This window comes from Microdochium trichocladiopsis (genome assembly GCF_020744255.1).
Source record: "Microdochium trichocladiopsis strain MPI-CAGE-CH-0230 chromosome Unknown B0I36scaffold_8, whole genome shotgun sequence".
NCBI classification, from domain to species: domain Eukaryota; kingdom Fungi; phylum Ascomycota; class Sordariomycetes; order Xylariales; family Microdochiaceae; genus Microdochium; species Microdochium trichocladiopsis.
Window position 1 is genome coordinate 1155238 of NW_025763551.1, and position 18248 is coordinate 1173485.

At 56.0% G+C, this 18248-nt stretch overlaps 7 protein-coding genes across 7 annotated transcripts; 3 read left to right on the forward strand and 4 right to left on the reverse strand.

Moving 5' to 3' along the window:
• Positions 1–939: 939 nt before the first annotated feature.
• On the reverse strand, positions 940–1529 carry B0I36DRAFT_365657 (uncharacterized protein; the record flags this gene model as incomplete). Its single annotated transcript, XM_046159179.1, has 3 exons — positions 940–1051; positions 1111–1357; positions 1439–1529. 3 exons carry the CDS (start codon positions 1527–1529, stop codon positions 940–942), a joined length of 450 nt encoding a protein of 149 aa, XP_046009248.1.
• Positions 1530–3106: 1577 nt separating this feature from the next.
• B0I36DRAFT_152946 (uncharacterized protein) lies at positions 3107–3914 on the reverse strand. Its single transcript, XM_046148546.1, has 3 exons — positions 3496–3914; positions 3342–3434; positions 3107–3284 (listed from the first exon to the last, which is right to left on the reverse strand). Exons 1-3 carry the CDS (start codon positions 3791–3793, stop codon positions 3214–3216), a joined length of 462 nt encoding a protein of 153 aa, XP_046009249.1. The 5' UTR covers positions 3794–3914; the 3' UTR covers positions 3107–3213.
• Positions 3915–5866: 1952 nt separating this feature from the next.
• Positions 5867–6385, forward strand: B0I36DRAFT_329735 (conidiation protein 6). Its single transcript, XM_046154746.1, has 3 exons — positions 5867–6065; positions 6156–6216; positions 6302–6385. The coding sequence occupies exons 1-3, from the start codon at positions 5945–5947 to the stop codon at positions 6369–6371; spliced, it is 252 nt and encodes an 83-aa protein (XP_046009250.1). The 5' UTR covers positions 5867–5944; the 3' UTR covers positions 6372–6385.
• A 2885-nt stretch (positions 6386–9270) lies between these two features.
• B0I36DRAFT_152987 (uncharacterized protein) lies at positions 9271–12346 on the forward strand. The gene is made up of 2 exons (XM_046148547.1): positions 9271–9594; positions 9697–12346. The coding sequence occupies exons 1-2, from the start codon at positions 9362–9364 to the stop codon at positions 12332–12334; spliced, it is 2871 nt and encodes a 956-aa protein (XP_046009251.1). The 5' UTR covers positions 9271–9361; the 3' UTR covers positions 12335–12346.
• Positions 12347–12839: 493 nt separating this feature from the next.
• B0I36DRAFT_329740 (WD40-repeat-containing domain protein) lies at positions 12840–14977 on the reverse strand. Its single transcript, XM_046154747.1, has one exon. It carries the CDS (start codon positions 14872–14874, stop codon positions 13261–13263), a length of 1614 nt encoding a protein of 537 aa, XP_046009252.1. The 5' UTR covers positions 14875–14977; the 3' UTR covers positions 12840–13260.
• Positions 14978–15513: 536 nt separating this feature from the next.
• B0I36DRAFT_247894 (enoyl-CoA hydratase/isomerase) lies at positions 15514–16497 on the forward strand (the record flags this gene model as incomplete). The annotated part of the gene is made up of 3 exons (XM_046150341.1): positions 15514–15868; positions 15946–16329; positions 16388–16497. 3 exons carry the CDS (start codon positions 15514–15516, stop codon positions 16495–16497), a joined length of 849 nt encoding a protein of 282 aa, XP_046009253.1.
• A 608-nt stretch (positions 16498–17105) lies between these two features.
• On the reverse strand, positions 17106–17582 carry B0I36DRAFT_365663 (RNA polymerase 2 general transcription and DNA repair factor tfiih component; the record flags this gene model as incomplete). The annotated part of the gene is made up of 3 exons (XM_046159180.1): positions 17106–17165; positions 17285–17433; positions 17564–17582. The coding sequence occupies 3 exons, from the start codon at positions 17580–17582 to the stop codon at positions 17106–17108; spliced, it is 228 nt and encodes a 75-aa protein (XP_046009254.1).
• Between the last annotated feature and the right edge of the window lie 666 nt (positions 17583–18248).

The window sequence follows — 18248 nt, forward strand, 5'->3', positions numbered from 1 at the left end:
GACCCTGGGAGTGCGGCCACCAACGAAAAACATCCTATGGCCATCTCGAGTGCCTGGGCAAGGCATCCATCCTCCCGACAGTTCGATCCTGCTGCCGCTTTCTCCCTGCCGGCACAATGAACAGCCTGAGTGCCATTGACCACGGCCGTGCTGCAGCACTGCGGGCCTTGAAGCTCGAGCCTCGCGTGGGACCCGCAACCAATGCCTCACGTAACACCGGCACAAATACCCAACCATGTCAACGAGCCTGACGAGGAGTCGTCCAGGGCTTTTCTGGTGGGTTGACCCCAACGGTTTGGAACCGTGTGTGCTGATGGCAGGATACCGCTACATCCGCAGCCAGTCGAGCCTAACGGCACAGCTCGCTCGGGTCAGCAATATATCTGTGGCTGCGCTCGCACCTCGTCAAGCCACGACAGCAGGTGATCCCCGAGAGAAAGAGAGCACTGTGCGTCAAAATGAGCACCGGGAACTCCATGGGAGACCACCACAACACCGTCACTTCATGACAGACGGCACGCGGGTATGTTGTAGCCCGCGTAGACTATTCTTGTTGGTGGACAAAACCAGCGCGTCCAGTCTCGGATACCTCGCACGCCATTCACGTTCGGTACGACTGTTCTCATCTGGCCGGTGAGATGTCAACTTGTCACGGCCATGTGAAAAATGCGGCGGAACAAGCATCTTTTTCACACGCGGACACCTTGCCGCGGGTATGAACCTGGATGGGACAGCTCTGTCTTCGTGGCAAGCCCCGGAATTATGGGGGATTCGTCTAAGATCTAGCCCGGAGATGTGCAGCGGAGGTCCTGCTCTGGTCCTGCCTGCCACACCGAGTCTCAGGCATACTGGAATCTATGGTCGACACCACTCTTTATTTGTCACGGACAAATCATTACTCTCCAGACGCACGCCTTGCCACCACAGTTGGTCGGCCGCTCAGGCGATGCCCCATATCTCGGTCGGCTTCAGGCTGAAGCTGAGGGCGGCAGCAGCGTCCTCGCCATTGTATACAGTTCTGGCAGTCCCGGTATAGTTCCACTGGATGTTGCTATAATTGCACAGTCAGCATGTGAAAGTTACAACGGACTAGAACTCGCCACAACATACTCGTTGTTAAAGTCGATGTGCTGGACCGAGATCTGGATCTCTGCGGGTTGCAGCGTGCCGTTCAGCGTCTGGTTTGAGCTCGGCGGGCTCGGCAATAACTTTGCCGACACAGCAGTAGGGGTATCGTCGGTTTCCAGGATGTCGCATTGGGCAAACGCAGGACCCGGGCCGCTGCCCTGACAGCTGGCCTTGACGAAGGGAAGCTGTGGCGATGCGGTCTCGTTACCCTCAGCTGTAAAGGTAAACTCTGTGTCGCGGAGAGATATGGTGAGCTTTTGTCCATCTATTGTTTACATCATGCCGTGGAGTTCGTCCGCAAGGAACTCACTGTAGCTGCATTGTTGGAATCCGGAGCAATATCCGTTCCAGCCGGACACTTCCCAAGGATATTCGATGGTCTCGGTAGCAAGCCGGAACATGGTTGCGGAAGCAGGCAACGCAGCAGCTAGAGCTGCACACGCGGTGGCGAAGCGCATTTTGCGTGTATGTTTTGCGCTGTCGGTCGCGAACGGAAGGAAGACGCTGCGAGACCGTAGAACAGGCGTGTCGTCAAGTAAACGATCAAAAGATAGAGCTCCGAGTCTTATCCACTATCGAGGAGCTGAGCAGGAACTCTTCTTATACATGAATGCTAAGAGCAGCCGGTGACCTCGGGGTCAAGTCTGCGTGCAGGGATCAACCCATATTAAAGAGGTCTCTCGTAGGGATCTCGGGGTCTATGCCCATAGCATTCCATAAGATCCCTCGCCTGGCCTGTTCCTACGTGTGGGCGAGAGGATCCTTTGGTGGCCGAGCTCAAGTTCCACCACGCCCCACAGCCGCCAGCATGACTGCCGATTGTTGCCCCTTTGCGCTGGTGCCCCTGACGCAGTCATTCGCCCGCGCAACCACAGCTCGGAACAGAGCGATCCAAATCTCTTGGTGGAGGGCTAGCGAAGAGATCCCTGCCGATCAGCTCATGCAGGCACTGATATCCCATCCCTGCCTGCCGTTGGTATCAGCTATCACACGATATGCAGGAGCTAGGTTCTCTACAGCATTCCTCCCATGGAGGATTTTGAAGGGTGTTCGTCCTGTCCGGGCGGTCGCGTCCGGTCTACGGAAAGGTTTGTGGCGAGACGGAAGACATCGCAACCCCCAAGAGCGCTCGCTGTGCAACAACAATTCTTGGCACATGACTTGTCGACGCTATGACGACTGTTTGAGGAATATCGTCATGGTCGTGGCACTATTCAAGGTAAAACTGGTTCACAAGGCTGTGTATGCTGTCCTCTGTCCTCACTGCCGCGTATGAGCTTGATTGGGGTTTGATCACCAGCTCTCAGCTTGTGACAAGCGCGAGCAGATTGATGGCTGAGCGCTTTGCGTGGTGTCGTTCCGGGTTAACAGTATCGACGAGGCGTGCTGTCTGAGCACAACCATCAAGAGCCTGCCCGTTCCGGAGCTGCATCGTGAGCCACCAGTGCTGCTGCTGCAGAAGCTGGCCCTTCAATTGGGTAGTCGCCCAAGTGAAAAGCACGGAGGGGGCGCGCACAGCCATCGTTTGGTTGAAAGCAATACCCGCTTTCAGCATGCTGGTGAAACCCGGAGCACAGACTGTGAGGCTTCTGTGCGCAGCACCAAAAGCACCAAAAGCACCAAAAGCACGTCAGCTGAGCGCCAGAAAACAATATTGCCGCTGTTGATTGAACAGCGGGCTTGGAACTCTGATAAATAAGCCAAGAGACGATGTGCATTCTCTCTTGGGATTCGCGCGAAGTGCCTGGGCAGAATGCCAGCTGCGTAGAGGTAGAATAGATTGCTCCGATGTGGAGGCAGAGACGGTTCTCGGAAATCCCACGTCCACGACGAAGTGCAGAGTGATGACGCGCGAGCAATTGACTGCTCCATCGATTGGGCCTTGACAAGGTGTCGACAATGGTATATATGGAATGTGCAGGTGGTTGCCACCGCTTAGGTAGACAGTGACTTCATCTTGGATGGGTTTCCTGCAGACGTTACACCTGTGGCGGAAATGAGAACATGTGTAATGATCACAACAAAATGCGCCGAGAGAAGTACTGCTGTAATATGGTTGCCCTACTAGAACAAGTAGAGGCTCAATCACCGCCCGGTTTTACTGTACACACAGAGACCGATTCCGCTCAACGATAAAATCATACCCATCCACGTTTCTGGAGGAAGTCAGCTTCAGGCGCTTGAAGGCAAGGATGAAGTGCGGATGAACATACCGAGACTGATGACCTTTCGATCAACCCACCAATCCCCAAGGACGGTGAACAGGAACGCAAGCGTGTTCACGATGGGCACAGTCAGGCTCAGCTCTGCATCAGAAGAAGAAGTCAGCCAATGTGGCAACCATGGTACAGTTTTCAGTCCTCTTACCGGCCTGGCCGATCAACAGGAAAAACCACACGCTGCCGGTAAGGTTGATGAGCAGCGGGATGGCATATCGAGGGTTTCTGAGAAGATCAACCACAGCGAAAAATGCACCATACAGCCTTCGTTTCAGCCAGCTGGACTTGACTTCGTCTGTGGCGAGTATAGGATGGGCTGCGGGCTTGTGGTCTTTGGCTGCCCGCCGGATGAAGGGGGTGGTGAATCCCCAAGCGACGCCGACCAGCAAGAAGCCCGCCACGTAATTGATGGCGGGCGGTTGGGTCACAATGTCCGCGTCTGACATGGCGATGGGAGTGCTGCAGACAGTAGGGCTTTGAGACTTCACGTGTCTAACGCCGGCTCCGATGAAGTCGAGGTAAAGGGTGATGATGGCTGGCGTTCCCGTTGTGTGGTGGTGCACGTTTGGCGGGTCGACACTGTGCCTTCCAAGGTTCCCTCACACAGTTGAATCCTCCAGGCTCATGATTACTAAGCAGTACCCATGCATGTCTTTTGGGGACACTGCAAATCCCAAACCGCCTCATAGCCTTGACTCTACCTAAACCTCATTGTTGTTCAAGGGCAAGGAATGGACCGGGATCCTGACATGATATTGCTTAGGAGTCGTCGATACCAAGCGACTCGACAAAACAGATGCTCCAGCTTGGAAGAATGGAGACGGTGGAACCTTGAAGGTCCTGGACATCGACTAAGCCACGATGTCTCAAGCTCGGCTGACCACCTCCTGTTCCTGGACAACCTCCCGAGTTAACGGCACCACCGGTCGAGGAATTAGGGTCCCAGGAGCTATAAAGTGCGCCAAGGTCACGAGCAACCAGGATGGTCAGGTACCGAGGGCCTGGAGTGGAGCCACTTGTGAACAGCTTCCATCCATGAAGCGTGTGGGCAGTCGCTAGTATTCACGTTATAGACGTCATGATGATTCAGTACCTCGATGTGAGACGAAATCAAACAATCGACTTAGTCGAGAAAAGTTACTCTTCTTACCTTGACGAGGCTGCAGGAAAGCACCCTGTCGCTCATGATCAGCTCCAGGGGCCCCTGTTCTTGTTACATAGGGTGTCTATACTTTGTCCCTTGCAGGCCAATGGCATCAGCTGATGAAACAAAAAACACATCTGATATCTTTGATAAAATATCGTACTGCTTGGCAACATCATCTTCCCATAGCACGTATTGTTGACAGAGTGCTGATGGCTCGAGCACGGGACTCCCTTAGTTGCAACTGGTCGCCGGCGTGGTTGAATTTTAGTGCCGGATCAATCTCTCCGGCGAGCTAACTCAAAAATCATCGGCCGTCTACCAGGAACTGTAAAGGTCTGGGTGCCGCATTCCAGCGCTGCAACAAAGGTCACTGGGATCTGCACCTTAATTATGCAGTGGAAACGCCAGATACCGGTGCAGCGGGTCAAATCATCGTCGTCACCGTACGAAAAGCAAAAGTCATTCGTCACCAGGATTAACTAGAAACATGCCATGTCTCGTTGTGAATTCTTGCAGCGGATGCCTAGGCCACCACAGCAGGAGAGATGAGGCTTCGTTCAGCGGGTTCTAAGTTTCGAGAATCCGCAGGCACGAAGCTTCTACATAGCAGATAACGGGATCCTCGTCTGGTCCATTAGAATCGGCCAGTGGACTTCAGAATTTCGCCCTCAACTCGGGCCTCTGAGTATATGCCCCTATCGAGACATGGGATCATGCTGCACAACTACATGAACAATCTGGGCATATACGGCTTTTTTTCAGGGTCAGTATCTTGTCTTATACAATTATTCAGCAATAGGATGCGACGAGACCCCAACAAGTGTCCTGAAGCGGGTGGCAATCAATAGAATATCCCACCTATACCGTAAATTCCACCAAAACTGTCTCAATCCAATGACATGTGATGATCTGGACGCCTGACGCGCGTGATGCCTGGTCGGAGGATATTGCTTATTCTCGATCAAGCTTGGGGCAGTAAACGTCACGACATTGTGGAGTGAGAGATCGGACCTAGCATATCTCAGGTTAAGGCTGATGGATCCAACCTCGTCTTCCAGCACTGTTACCACGGCTTGGGTGCCTAAGGATCATGATCGCAGTCTTTGTGATGCAGTCGATGATGCTTCGATCCTAGCAGAAGTCGTCCCGAGTCATATTCGTCATTTCTAGCAGCCCAAATTATGCGGGAGTACTTCGCACAGACGCGAGTTTGACAAGACTGCCACTAAGCTGACGCATAGCAATGTTGACACATGCATATGAAAGCAGTCTACTACAAGTTACTTTTAGTTGCTCGTGCTCCCACGGCCGCTTCTATAAGTACCGAAGCATTTCCCTCCAGAACCGCTACAATCTTTGCACAGAAAGTCATCAAGCACGCAAGCCCCTTCACTCTTACTACACTCTACACAATTTGAACAACTCTTTTCAACCATACAACTCTATCAACATGCCTACTGAAGCTCAGATCGCTGGTGGCCACAAGGCGGCTATCAACAACCCCAACGTCCCGGAGGAGACCAAGGAGAACTCGAAGCGAATTCTCGAGGAGCAGTTCAACGGCGGCGATGGTAAGTCCACAACGTACCTTCCCCATCAAGCGTGCAAATCAAAAGCATGATGGCGCAGTCTATGCCACTAACACCAAATTCCCACTACAGTCCCCAAGTCTGGCGACAACGAAAACAAGAACCCCAACAATGTTGCTGGCGGTCTCAAGGCGTAAGTCATCCAGATCTTTTCTTTTTCCCTCTAAAAGTAGAAAATCGCATGAAACGGTATTCTGATCACAAGAGATACACAACAGCACCCTCAACAACCCCAACGTCTCGGAGGAGGCCAAGAAGAGTGCGAAAGAACGCCTCGACAACATGTAAATGCCTTGTCGTCAAGACTCAGCAACTGAAGTGCACATCTCTGCCCTCGATTTACATAGAGGTCATCTGAACCTAAATAGTAAAGTTAATTTGGCCTGGTGTTCTTCGTTCAATGGACGCGTAATGTGCTCTTTGTGATTACTACTGTGATGATGACGTTCTCGGTGTAATTAACCCCAGTCTGAGATTGGCAGCTTCAGACAGCAGCTGTTCTCCCGAAGCCTGGCTATCAACGTCTCACGTGCCTCAATTGTCATCTCGGAACCGCGTATATCATTTCAACCCACGAATGTCTACGCTTTCGCGCATGATTTGGAGTTGTCAAGGCAACTCGGAGCTATCAATCAAGTCCGTTTGCACGGTATAAAGTAAGCGGATGCTTTCCTAGCACAGGCATTGTTCGTGCCCGTCAGAATCATTATAGCTTGTGGCAAGCCGTGGTGATCGCCTGATTTCTCTGCAGGTCAAGATCTTACCCTCAACCGGGACCAAGTCTCGTACTATCAGATAAATGATGAGCAGTTGAATGTTGACAAAATCTCGTTGATTGACGGTATTCAAACACATGCTTCAAGCATAAAACGATCCTGCCACCCGCTCAAGGCTGGGAATACATCTCGTCTTCAGGAAGTGGTCTACAGAGAGTGATCCCTTTCGTTTGTCATTCGTTCCGAAGGAGCAAAAGGAAGACAATGAGCGCAGTCATGAGACTGTCAGCTGTGCTGTGGCTCTGCGTCAAGTACACAAGCATGTTATGGATAATGAGCAGCCCCAGCCAGGCAGCAAAAACTCCATATCCTAGCGATTGACGTCGGACCTGGAGCATCGGGTCGCAACATGAAAGGTCGCTTCTTAGGTGGCTGGGACAAGTTGCGTCATTCGCGCCCTGTCGGACGACGTGGATAAGGCGAAATGGATGCCGTCCGCAGTCTCCACGCCGCCCTGATCTTCAGGTACGAACGTGAGCCCGCAATCGCGGCCCGTCAAGAGCTAACATCCTGTATCACTGAGATAAGCCGAGGCAGATGAATCTTTTCCTTCGACAGCCCCGTTTTCTCAACCAGTGGAACCCAGCCGAGCCAGGGATATCCCCGCATAGCTAGGATGCTGTGAAGTCATGGCAGCACGAAGTAAGGATGTTTGCCTCGCGTTAATCCAGACAATCAGAGCTACCTGTGAAGATGCTGAATGAGATTAAGCTGGGTTCTTTGTTCCAGCCGAATGAGTCCAGCCTGTGCTCACCCAGCCGCTGAGGTCTCTGTTGTTTGTGGAAATATGAGGATGACCCACCTTGAGGCCTAGAACAAGCCAAGAGCTGGGACCTGCCCGGTGCCCGATCCGCCCCAGCCGTGAGCATGGATCCTTTGGAGCGATTCACGATCTGAGATTCAGAACGGCCACGAAGGCGTGCAAGCTGCCTTGCTTTCCCAGAGTTTCCGAGCATATGACGTGCCGTTCTTAAAGTTAAGCGCTAGAGCAACCAGGCTCTTGGCACCATTCGGCTGGTTCCGGAAAGGCACAACAAGTCGAACTGGAGGACCAATCAAGGACTTTGTCGTCGCGGCACCATGGCTGTGCATAAGCCATTGGTTGGATCGCTGGGTACGGCGCTCTCTACACAGCCTTGAATGTCATGTAGCCAATTTCGGAAATGCAAAGTCGTGGAGATCTTTAAGGATGGCAGTGCAGCACTACCTGCATATCGTATGCCGTGCATGGGCATCAAGCTTCCTGGGTCCGCTTGCGCAGTCGAAAAGACTTGGCCCTAACCAGGCACCGAGATTCGCAGAACTGCAGCCCCTCCCATCGTCATCATGATTCGCGCGTGGTATCATAAGACGGGGTAGGGCAGACCACCTCGATCCGAGTTGGCCGTTGCTCCTGATTTGAGCATGCTCGGCGAGGCGGTCGTTGAAGGAGTGGCAATGCGGACTGCTGCGAGCAACAGGCGACATTCCGTCACGAATGCCTGATGCTTGGTCTGAGGATGCGCCTGGGGGAAGGGATGATGGCTGCTCGCGGCGTGGTCAGGGGAGCGAGGGTGCATGTGTTTGGATGGGGTGAGATGGGGCGCTAAGCGGAGAGGGGGCGTTGCTGCTGCGACGCAGTGGGTTGGTGTCAATACTGGCACCGGGATGGGATGCTGTGATTGGCTGGTGGGGGCTGGCTGCGAACAGCTTGCGGCGGCCAAGGCCCTGCTAGATCGCGGGCCCCACGGGCCAGAAGCGGCAGGGGCTGCCCTGGCTGACACTACTGCAGCGCCCCAGCCTCGCGGTTTTGCGCCTGTCGCGCCCGGGGCTAGCAGGCTACGTCCCCAGCCACCAGCGCCAGGGGTGCATCGGAGCTGTTGTTATTTAGGTGCTGCTGCAGCAGGTGCTTGCGGCAGGCGTGAGAAATGGAGGGGGCGCAATCCGCAGCCAAGCCACTACCTACGACGTCCACCACCCCATTGCTTCCGCTTTCACCACGACTTGCTGCTGCGGCTGCTCTTCTTCTTGTTCCGTCCTTCTCCTGCCAGCATTCCCCACGACACGACCAGACCTTCGAGTCCTCACGCCGCCCACGACGACAACTTGCAGACTTCTCGCCGTCTGCCTCTGCCACTCCTGCTTGGTCAGGTCTCACTCTGCCCCATTCGAGGAACCCTTGGCCAACGGCCCTCGCTTGAAGCGGACCCTTCGCCATCGAGCCCGCTTCCAATTGCGTCACATTCATTCCAGTCGCCATTTCACCCCTCGCCTCCGTTCGCAGTCTCAATCTTCGTCCTGCAGACCTGCTCTGAGCCGCCAGCGACCCCGTCGTCGTCATTTCTGCGAGCCATTCTCAACTAGACCGCTCCCGCCTGCAATTGCGGTCCGCCCACGCCAGAAATAACACAGTTTCCCGAGGCCATCGTGAAAGAACAAAACACAGCCGACCCGCGCCGGCACGCACCCCAATGATACGCCACTGAACCACATCATCGCACAGCACGACTCTGCTCGCTCGCGATGGCGGCCAAGGCCAAGACCAATCCCCTCAATGGGATGCACACCGCAGGCATCTTCTCAGACATGAGCATTGATGGTCCAGAGATTGGCACCCTCGTCCTCATTGTTGACCGCGCAAAGAATTTGCCCAACCGCAAAACCATTGGCAAGCAGGACCCGTATGTTGCGGCTCGCCTCGGCAAGGAGGCCAAGAAGACAACCACAGACATCCGCGGTGGACAGACTCCAAGGTGGTACGTGTACAACCAGATGCCACGTTCCGTAGACTCGGCGTGGCATATCTTTAGCTGATGCACATGCGCATCAACATCTTGCTAACTTTCAGTTTGCTGCAGGGACCAAGAACTCCGCTTCAACGTGCACGACTCGCCAGATTACTACCAGCTCAAGCTTTCTGTGTTTAATGACGACAAGAAGACCGACTTGATCGGCGAGACATGGATCGACCTACGCGACATCATTGTGCCGGGTGGCGGGCAGAACGACCACTGGCATACACTTGGCTGCAAGGGGAAATACGCCGGAGAGATCCGCATCGAAACCACCTTTTACGACAGCAGGCCAAAGCCGGAGAAGCCTGCCCCCGAGCCCAAAGCGGCTGCTCAGGGTATCGAACAGTCCGAAGGTGCAGCTGCCGGAGCTCCTGGAGGCCCGAGGAACCTCGTGAAGCGGCGACCACTTCCATCCGACCCGAGCGGCCGAAAACAGCCAGAACGTGTTGAGTCCGGACCACGCCCACAGCCACCGGTGCCGGGGTCAATGCTGCCGAAGCAGTCCCCCCTCCAGGCCATCGAATACACACAAATTCCACCACAAGGAAAACAGGACCATGGCGTTGATGAGTACGCTGGATCTGCTGGACCAGACAGTCCTTATGCGGATGCACCTCGGGTCGCGCCAAGACGCAGCTATGAAGATCAAGCGCAGTACGCCCAACACCCCTACTCATCCCACATGGTGGAGCAACGATCTTCATACAGCCATGGACAGCCGGAGTTCGAAGCTCCTCCACCAATCGGCCGCGGCCCTCGCCATTCTTTTGGTGCCATTGAAGCCCCGCCACCACCCCCAGCGCACCGCAGCCGGGGAGGGAGCGTCCCTTCGCAAGAGATGGTGCACCGGGCTAGCTTTGACATGCCTATGCAAAAGGCCACGCCTCCGATGATGCGACATGATGTACTACGCCACGAGGCTCACCGGCATTCTGTTTCTGCGCTGCCTCCCTCGACTGCGTCGCCTTACCCAGGACGACCAATGTATCGTCCCTATGACTCTGCTCCGGAAGTACCAGGTGGGCCGCAGTACCACGAAGAGCGCCAGCACCACCCGTCTCCTCCGCGCCACCATTCGTACGACTCTGCGTATGATTCACATGGTCGCTCCCTGCAGCCGACCGTCGAGGATGTGCCAGAGTCTTGGACACCACCAAAACCTAGATACACGCAAACGCAAGAGGCACGGACGCCACCCAACCCTCGCGCCAGCTACCAACGTACCTCACCTTTACCATACGAATCCAGCCATGAGGATGACCGAGATCTGCGGATGTCAGCAAGCCCAGCCCCACTAAATGTCGGTGGTCGAGGAAGTGCTACGTCCAATCGGTACCAAACCAGCCCGTTGCCTATCTCATACGATCCTCAGTCCTACGACAGCCCTGAACATCAGTCCATGTCCAACGCAATAGTACCCAGAGGCTACAATCATTCAAGCATGTCCGCACTACCTGATCCGGACTACTCGCGAGACCCGTATGTCAGTCATGGTAACGAGCTCGCCCTGCGGACCCGTCAACATTCTGCAGATTTCTCTGCCGCTGCCGCTGTGCCAGCTACTTTGATCCCAGGGTTTGATCCAAGCATGCAAGACATCACAGAACGCATCTATGAAGATCGGAGACGTGAGCGGCGGTACACACAACCAGCACCCATGACAACTCCGACACGTGGGAGGCAGCACAATGAACCGCCGATGCAGTACAGCCATCAATCTCCGCAACACGGCTATTACCAGGGGAATTCCCGCCCCCACGACAGGAGCCCACCAGCGTATGGCGGTTCTACATCTCCTGCAGCAGCACCGATGGCCACCCAGCGGCACAGAGGAGTGTCACCGGTTCCTAACCCCAGCCATACTATCAAGCGGAAATCAGTCAGCCCCGCACCACCTCCTGCGGAAGACAGAGGCGATGGACGCAGACTATCTGGCATACCCTTCGGGCCAGATGACTATGACGAGCTGAATCCTGCCGTCGTTTCGGCCAAGGACGCAGCCACACCCGCGCACCAGTACACGAACCCCCAGGGCAAGATTGTTACCGCAGATGGTCGCGAGATTGATCCATCCGATCATTTGGCGGAGGATACATGGGCTCCGGAACCGGAGCCCAAGAAGCCTTTAAACAACTTTGAGGAGCCTCGATCTCGCCCAGCCATGTCAGGGGCACACCCAATGCCGGCCTCCAGCTACAAGAACATTCGTGTGACTGTCCGTCCACATTCCATGGCACAGCTGCCGACGCAGGCCGTAGCCCCTCTTGCTATCATGGATCGAGAACCGCCTGCCCCCTTGCAGGCGCCGTCTAGCGGCAGAAACAGGTTGCAGAAGAAGCAGCACCGAGCCTCCGCACTTCCGGCCCCTGTCCCGAGCGGCTCATCACCGCTTGGTCCAGCTTCCTCTCACCAGCGCAATAGCACACCTCCTCGTGCGTTGGTGAGGGCTAGTACCTTTGATTACGAGAATCATATCGTGCCATACAATTCCTCCCAAGGTGCAGCTAGGGGTGGTTACGGCGATGGACCGCCGATCCCAGCCAAAATTCCCGTCATGAGTGGTGGCATGGGCCCAGCCAGCTATGGACCAGGACCAGGACCAGGACCGGGAGCCGGAAGTGGTGACTGGGCTCTTATGCAAGAGATGAGCCGAATCGATCTTGGCTCAGGACGTGCAAGGCGACATGGCGGCGGCTACTAGTCGTGCTCGACGATTGTGACTCTTCTATGCAGTTGCACTGCCATTTTTTATCATCTTCACGAAGTTGCTGCTTTCTACACCTGGGCAGGTTGTTTTCCAGGAGCATACATGGCGTTCTAGAAAGGCTTTTGACGCTTTTGTTAATGTATATTTACGCAAGGCCATTGTGGGATCGTGCTCACTGTTCCCTCTGGCAAACTGTTTTGGAATTTGCAAGAGGAGACAAGCTGTAGCTGAAACATACGGCGCGGGCTTACGATGTCGAAGCGAGTCTGATAGAGCAAGTATGATCCGCCATTCTTGGCATATGAGAGCTTGGAAGAAGCAGACGCAATGATGACATGCATGAGCATATTCTTTCTTATCCCTCAAAGGCGCGATCTTAGAGTGTACGCATGGTGCCAATTTACAACGGTCCAAATGATTGGATGTGCCCGTGAGGTCGCGAGACAGATTCACGTCACTCCTTCTGGGTGTGTGGGTCCATTGCATTTCTGACAATTGCCAATCTATCATCCAGTGGCCCAGTCTCTGGTATATTGAAGTTTGCATTTCTTTCTACCCATTTCCCCAGTCTCTCTCTACTGAAACTGATTTTTGATTGTGAACAAATAAATGTAACGCCGTCGCGATGCAGGGAAATATGAACAAGTACAACAGCCGACGAGGGGTAAACTCGGGACGACACAGAAAAAAAGTGCCGCGTGTTGGGCCCTCATCAGTCTCTTCCCACCTTGATTGTGCCCGGAGCTGTCTGTCTGTGTGTATATCTGGCAGTCTGGCAGATCCGTGATCGAGCAATTCCTTCCCTCTGCCATGACAACTTGAGTCACCACTAACGTCGGGTCACGGTCCTTTTTCATCCATTCATGATACCCAAGTCGTTTCTTCGGGAGAAGAAAACAGAGCAACGCGCACCCCGGGGCCTACTCCATGCCGACGAGCAGACTGCCCAGCATGCCGCTAGTCTGCGTCGCGACCTGCGCCCGCTCGACCTCCTGCCTGACCCGCCTGGCCAGCGTGCGGAAGCCCGCCTCGAGCTCGGCGCTGCCGCCGACGAACTCGGCGTACAGGTCGAGCAGGTGTGCCGCGACGTCGACGCAGACGGCGACGTAGCGGGGGTCGACAATGTGGCGCTGCACCCACTTGAGCACGGGCTGGACGGTGTTCTCGTCCCTGCCCTCGAGGGCCTCGCGGAGGGCGCTGCGGTGCCGGAGGGCCACGAGGACGGTGAGGACGGTGAGCGGGGAGTGGTCCTTGGCGGCCGGGTCGAGCACGCGGTCGAGCGCGCGGGCAAAGTGGGCGTGGCGCAGGTCCTTCTGCCAGGGGGTCTCGCGCTTCGCGCGCGACAGGTCGTTGGCGATGACGACGTCGGCGCCCTCGCCGACCATGTCGAGCCGCTTGGCGTTGCCGTGGCGCCGCTTGCGCTTGTTCTTGAGCTTGTCGTGCTGGTCGATCGTGCCGGCGAGCAGGGCCGCCATCTCCTTCTCCCGCTCGCGCTCGCGGCTCGCCTCGGGCCCCGTGAGGCGCGTGCGCAGCGACAGCACGCCCGACTGCATGCCGACCGCCAGGTGCCGGTCGTCGCCGTTGGCGCCCGAGGTGATGACCTGCATGGAGAGGATCGGGGACGGGTACTTTGCGCCCGCGACGACGTTCCAGCCCGTCGTCTCAAACACCTTGACGTGCCCGTCGAGGCCGCCCGAGACGAGCCGCCGGCCGTTGGAGGCCAGGGACAGCGAGGTGACGGTCTTTTGGTGGTTCGAGATGATGTGCTGCGGCTTGGCGGCGACGAGGTCGAGCACGGAGATCTGGTTCTCGGCCGAGGCGAGAACGGTCGTGCCGGACGGGAGCGGGAGCACGTCCTCGACGGGGGCGGCGTGCTTGAACGTCATGACGGCGGCCTTTGGCGTCCGCGGGTCCCAGAGCTTGACGGTGGCATCGTAGCTTCCCGAGACAATCATGTTGGACATTGTGCCCGGCATGAAGCAGCCGCTGCGGACATAGTCGGTGTGCCCGACAAAGGTGCTCGTGCTGTTGCTGCTCGGGAGATCCCACAGGCGCACCGTCTTGTCGTCGCTCGTGCTCATCAGCGTCGTCAGGTCGGCTGGCGAGAACCGCGTGGTCCACGTCGGCTGCTTGTGCTGCGTCCAGGTCTTGAGGATGGCGCGCGAGCCCACGTCGAACACCTGGATCTTGCCCGTGTCATCTCCTGCCACCAGGATGCGTCCATCGCGCCTCACGTCGCCGCTGCGCGCAATGTCGCCGAACCGCGTGATCGTCTTGACCAGCTTGCGTGTGCGTATCGAGTAGATCTGCACCCGCGTGCCGGTGGTCACGGCGAAGTAGTCATTGTGCGACGAGGACGATCCGAGCGTCGTCGGGTTCGAGGCCGGCAAGGTGATGTGCGTGACGGGATATTGTGTCGGAGAGGGAATCACGAGGTGGTTCTTGAACGACTTCCAGTACCGCTGCTCGGCAGAGATTGGTGAGGGTCCCGAGGGCAGCTTCAGCTGCTGGAGGGGCTGGACTTCGGCAGCCATCGCGCAGTAAACTTTCCGAAGTGTCTCGCCGTACGAGTGAGCTGGGAGCGAATGAGCGTGGTGCAGGAGTCTGCTGCTTGCGTTGTCGGATGTTACAACTTATCGACGGCGAGATTGGCGATATCCAGAACTTTTTTTCGGGCTGGGTCGAAGGATAAGAGGAGCGAAGACCGCGCTAGTCCCTATGTGTGCTAGCGTTGTCCTTGATAGCTCGTGCAGCCGCAAAGACACAACCGGCCGATAGAACAGGGGCTGACTAAGCCTAACATCCAATCACGGAGCTGAGGGTCCTCCCCCACAATGAGCCTCGGTCCAGCAAGTGTCTGGGGTCTTAGCTCACGACCGCATGTGTGCAACATTCTGGGGAGGTCAGACTCTCGAGCGTCCGTCTCACAATCTTGCCCCTTATTTAGACCGATCTCAATCATCACGTCATTCCTATCTCTCGTAACAATCGAGCTTCTCGAGACATCTTAGGTCATATCAAGTGACTCTGAGAGTAGAAAGCGACTCCGCAGCATCCGCCGTCTTCAGCGTGAGATCATCAGGTACGACAGCGCCATCGGGGCGGCAGGACATCCGGCCATACTAGGCGCCCAACTCTAATCACCGCACCCTTCATCTAGCTCAACCGACAGAATGGCAAATGTCAAAGGCTACGAGGCAGAGCACTTTATCGTGACGGCTCCCGCCGAGTACGTACTACGCGTAGAGATCAATCGCCCGAAGAAGCTTAATGCCTTCTTTGAGCCCATGTGGCTCGAGCTGGGTGCATTGATGAACAAAGCATCGCACGACCCAGACTACCGCGCCGTCGTCATCACCGCTGCCGGGGACCGGGCATTCACCGCCGGGCTGGATGTCGAGGCCGCAGGCGAAGGTGGCCTTTTGGGCACAAGCACAAACCTGGACCCCGCGCGCAAGGCGACGACGGCAAGACGGCATATTGCAGAGTTCCAAGACTCTATCACGGCGATTGAGAAGTGCGAGAAGCGTACGTGTCCTATCATGTTCTTGGTACGATGCTGGCTTGGTGAGGAACTTCTAGAGCTAACACGTGCCAACTACTAGCCGTCATCGTTGCACTCCATGGCCTTTGCATCGGTCTTGCCATCGATCTTGCCAGCTGCGCGGACGTCCGCTTCTGCACCAAGGACGCGCGCTTTTCCGTCAAGGAGGTCGACATCGGTATCGCCGCTGACATTGGTACTCTCACGCGCCTGCCCAAGATTGTTGGCAGCTTCTCATGGGTCAAGGAGGTGACCATGTCCGCCAGATGGTTTGACGCAGATGAGGCGTTGCGTGTCGGCTTCGTCAGTCGCATTCTCGACAACAAGGCCAAGGCTGTCGAGGCGGCCCTCGAGTATGCGAGCCTACTGGCTGGCAAGAGCCCCATTGCTGTACAGGGCACCAAAGAGTTGCTGAACCACGCGAGGGATAACACCGTCGCCGACAGTAAGTGGACACTTGATGTTGGCAGGACCACTTATGATATCCAAACTGACGCGAGCAGGCTTGAGGTATACTGCTATCTGGAACGCGTCGATGATCCAGTGCAAAGACACGGAGGATGCCCTCCTGGCAGGCCTGAAGAAGCGGACACCAACATTCTCGAAGTTGTAAAGCTGGGAAGGGTCAATCAAGGGAGAGAGGTTCTTTGCTTATGGTATCATACGACGAGTGGAGCTTGCATAAATACAACTAGAATCTGCCGTGAGCGTTCAGATAGTACGCGGCCGACTGTACTGTTGTACGAGGCTGCGACGGTCATGAACTGAACTCATTTGCCGTCATGGCACCAGCTCCTAGGTACAATGTAGGCGAATTTAGCAGTGTCTCAAGTAATGATCAGCAAGCGATAACAGTTTCGCAGGAAAGTCCGCCAAGTTTTGATCATTCGGTCTTCGGTACCCGATGAACGTCTTTAGTCTCGTAGACTCTGCGATATCGCCAAGGGAAAGATGAGGGCGCTACGGCAACATTGAAAGCGACAGCGCTGTGGCTTGCCGACTGCCGGTTGGCGAAACATGTCATGTTGTTGCCAGCACTGCAGCCAAGGCACTTGGCACGGCTGAGTCCAGCCCGCACAGTCGAGGTTGAGTAGACACCAAGGCTAGTGCCTGGTGGTGGCAGACAGGTCGCATGACAGGCACTGGCGGCGCAAAGACCGGTGGCGGCATTTGAATGTGCATGCCGGGACCTGATGGGGATTAGGGGTCCAAACGCGGAAATCAGACATCCCGGTCCGAGTCAGAGTCGTTGCCAACAACAGGGACCGTTTCGGCGAGGCGCTGTACGAGGAAGCCGTGTGAGCCGCGCCGTGATTCCGGGCCTTGAGTGTATCTTTTTGCAGTGGAGACATGATGGGGCCACGCGACGTGCAGAATGGATAGCTCAGGGCTTGACGTACCTCCTCTAGCTTCTTCTTGAGTTGGGGGACCATGCGCTCCTGGATGACGAGATGGGACTCGTCGAGATCCTCGATGATGTACTCGTTACGCTCAGCATCGATGGCGATGATGATGGACTTGATCGATGGGTCACACTCGACCAGTACGCCTGGAGGCTGCAGTGTGAGCATGGCCATGTGGTTGCAACTCGGAGCAGCGAACCAGGGAGGCGGCCCAAGAGGAGGGGAGGGGGGGATCGTGGTCATGCCCGGATTACGCGGCATGCAACGTGGACATACCTCGAATAGCGCGAACCATGATGGCTAAACGGGCAGGACGGATGAGTGGAAGGAAGGCTTCAGGCAGGATGGCTAGGCATGGAGCTTTGCAAGTGCAGGGCTCGTCAAAAGTGTTTGCCGAGGCCGTCTTATTGTGGAGGGTACTGAGAAGCAGGCGATGAGCAAGGCAAGTCGGTGGCAGCAAGGAGAGATAGAAGGCTCCTATGGACCAGGATGACGAGGTTGAGGCAGCAGTGCGAGCATGGGATGATGCAAGTGGTGATGGAGTCGGGCAGGCGAGGACGCGCGGTGCTGTGGTGTAGCTTGGCGCTAGCCTGGGTTAGTCAGCAGGCTCTCCCGATGGAATTGACGGCGGCAGGCACACACACACAGGCAGGGCACAATCCAATTCTGCAAGTGACGGGGGTCAGAACGAGGAGAGACAGCCTAAAGGGCTCAAGGTTCGAACTTGCCAAGCTGGCTGCAGAAGTCTCCGAGGCAATCTTGGAAGCCGAGAACACATCATCATACACTCCCGTGACGATACCACGGCGACTCTACGGATTCGACGACGGGTGACAGGACAGGGCAGGACCCTGAGACGGATGATTGCTGGTCAGCTTTGACACTGTGGGCCCGTCCGCTGGGCTCCAGAATTGATGACGGGTGCCGTGCGAAGCGAGATGGGCGGCAGCAGAGGGCTTGG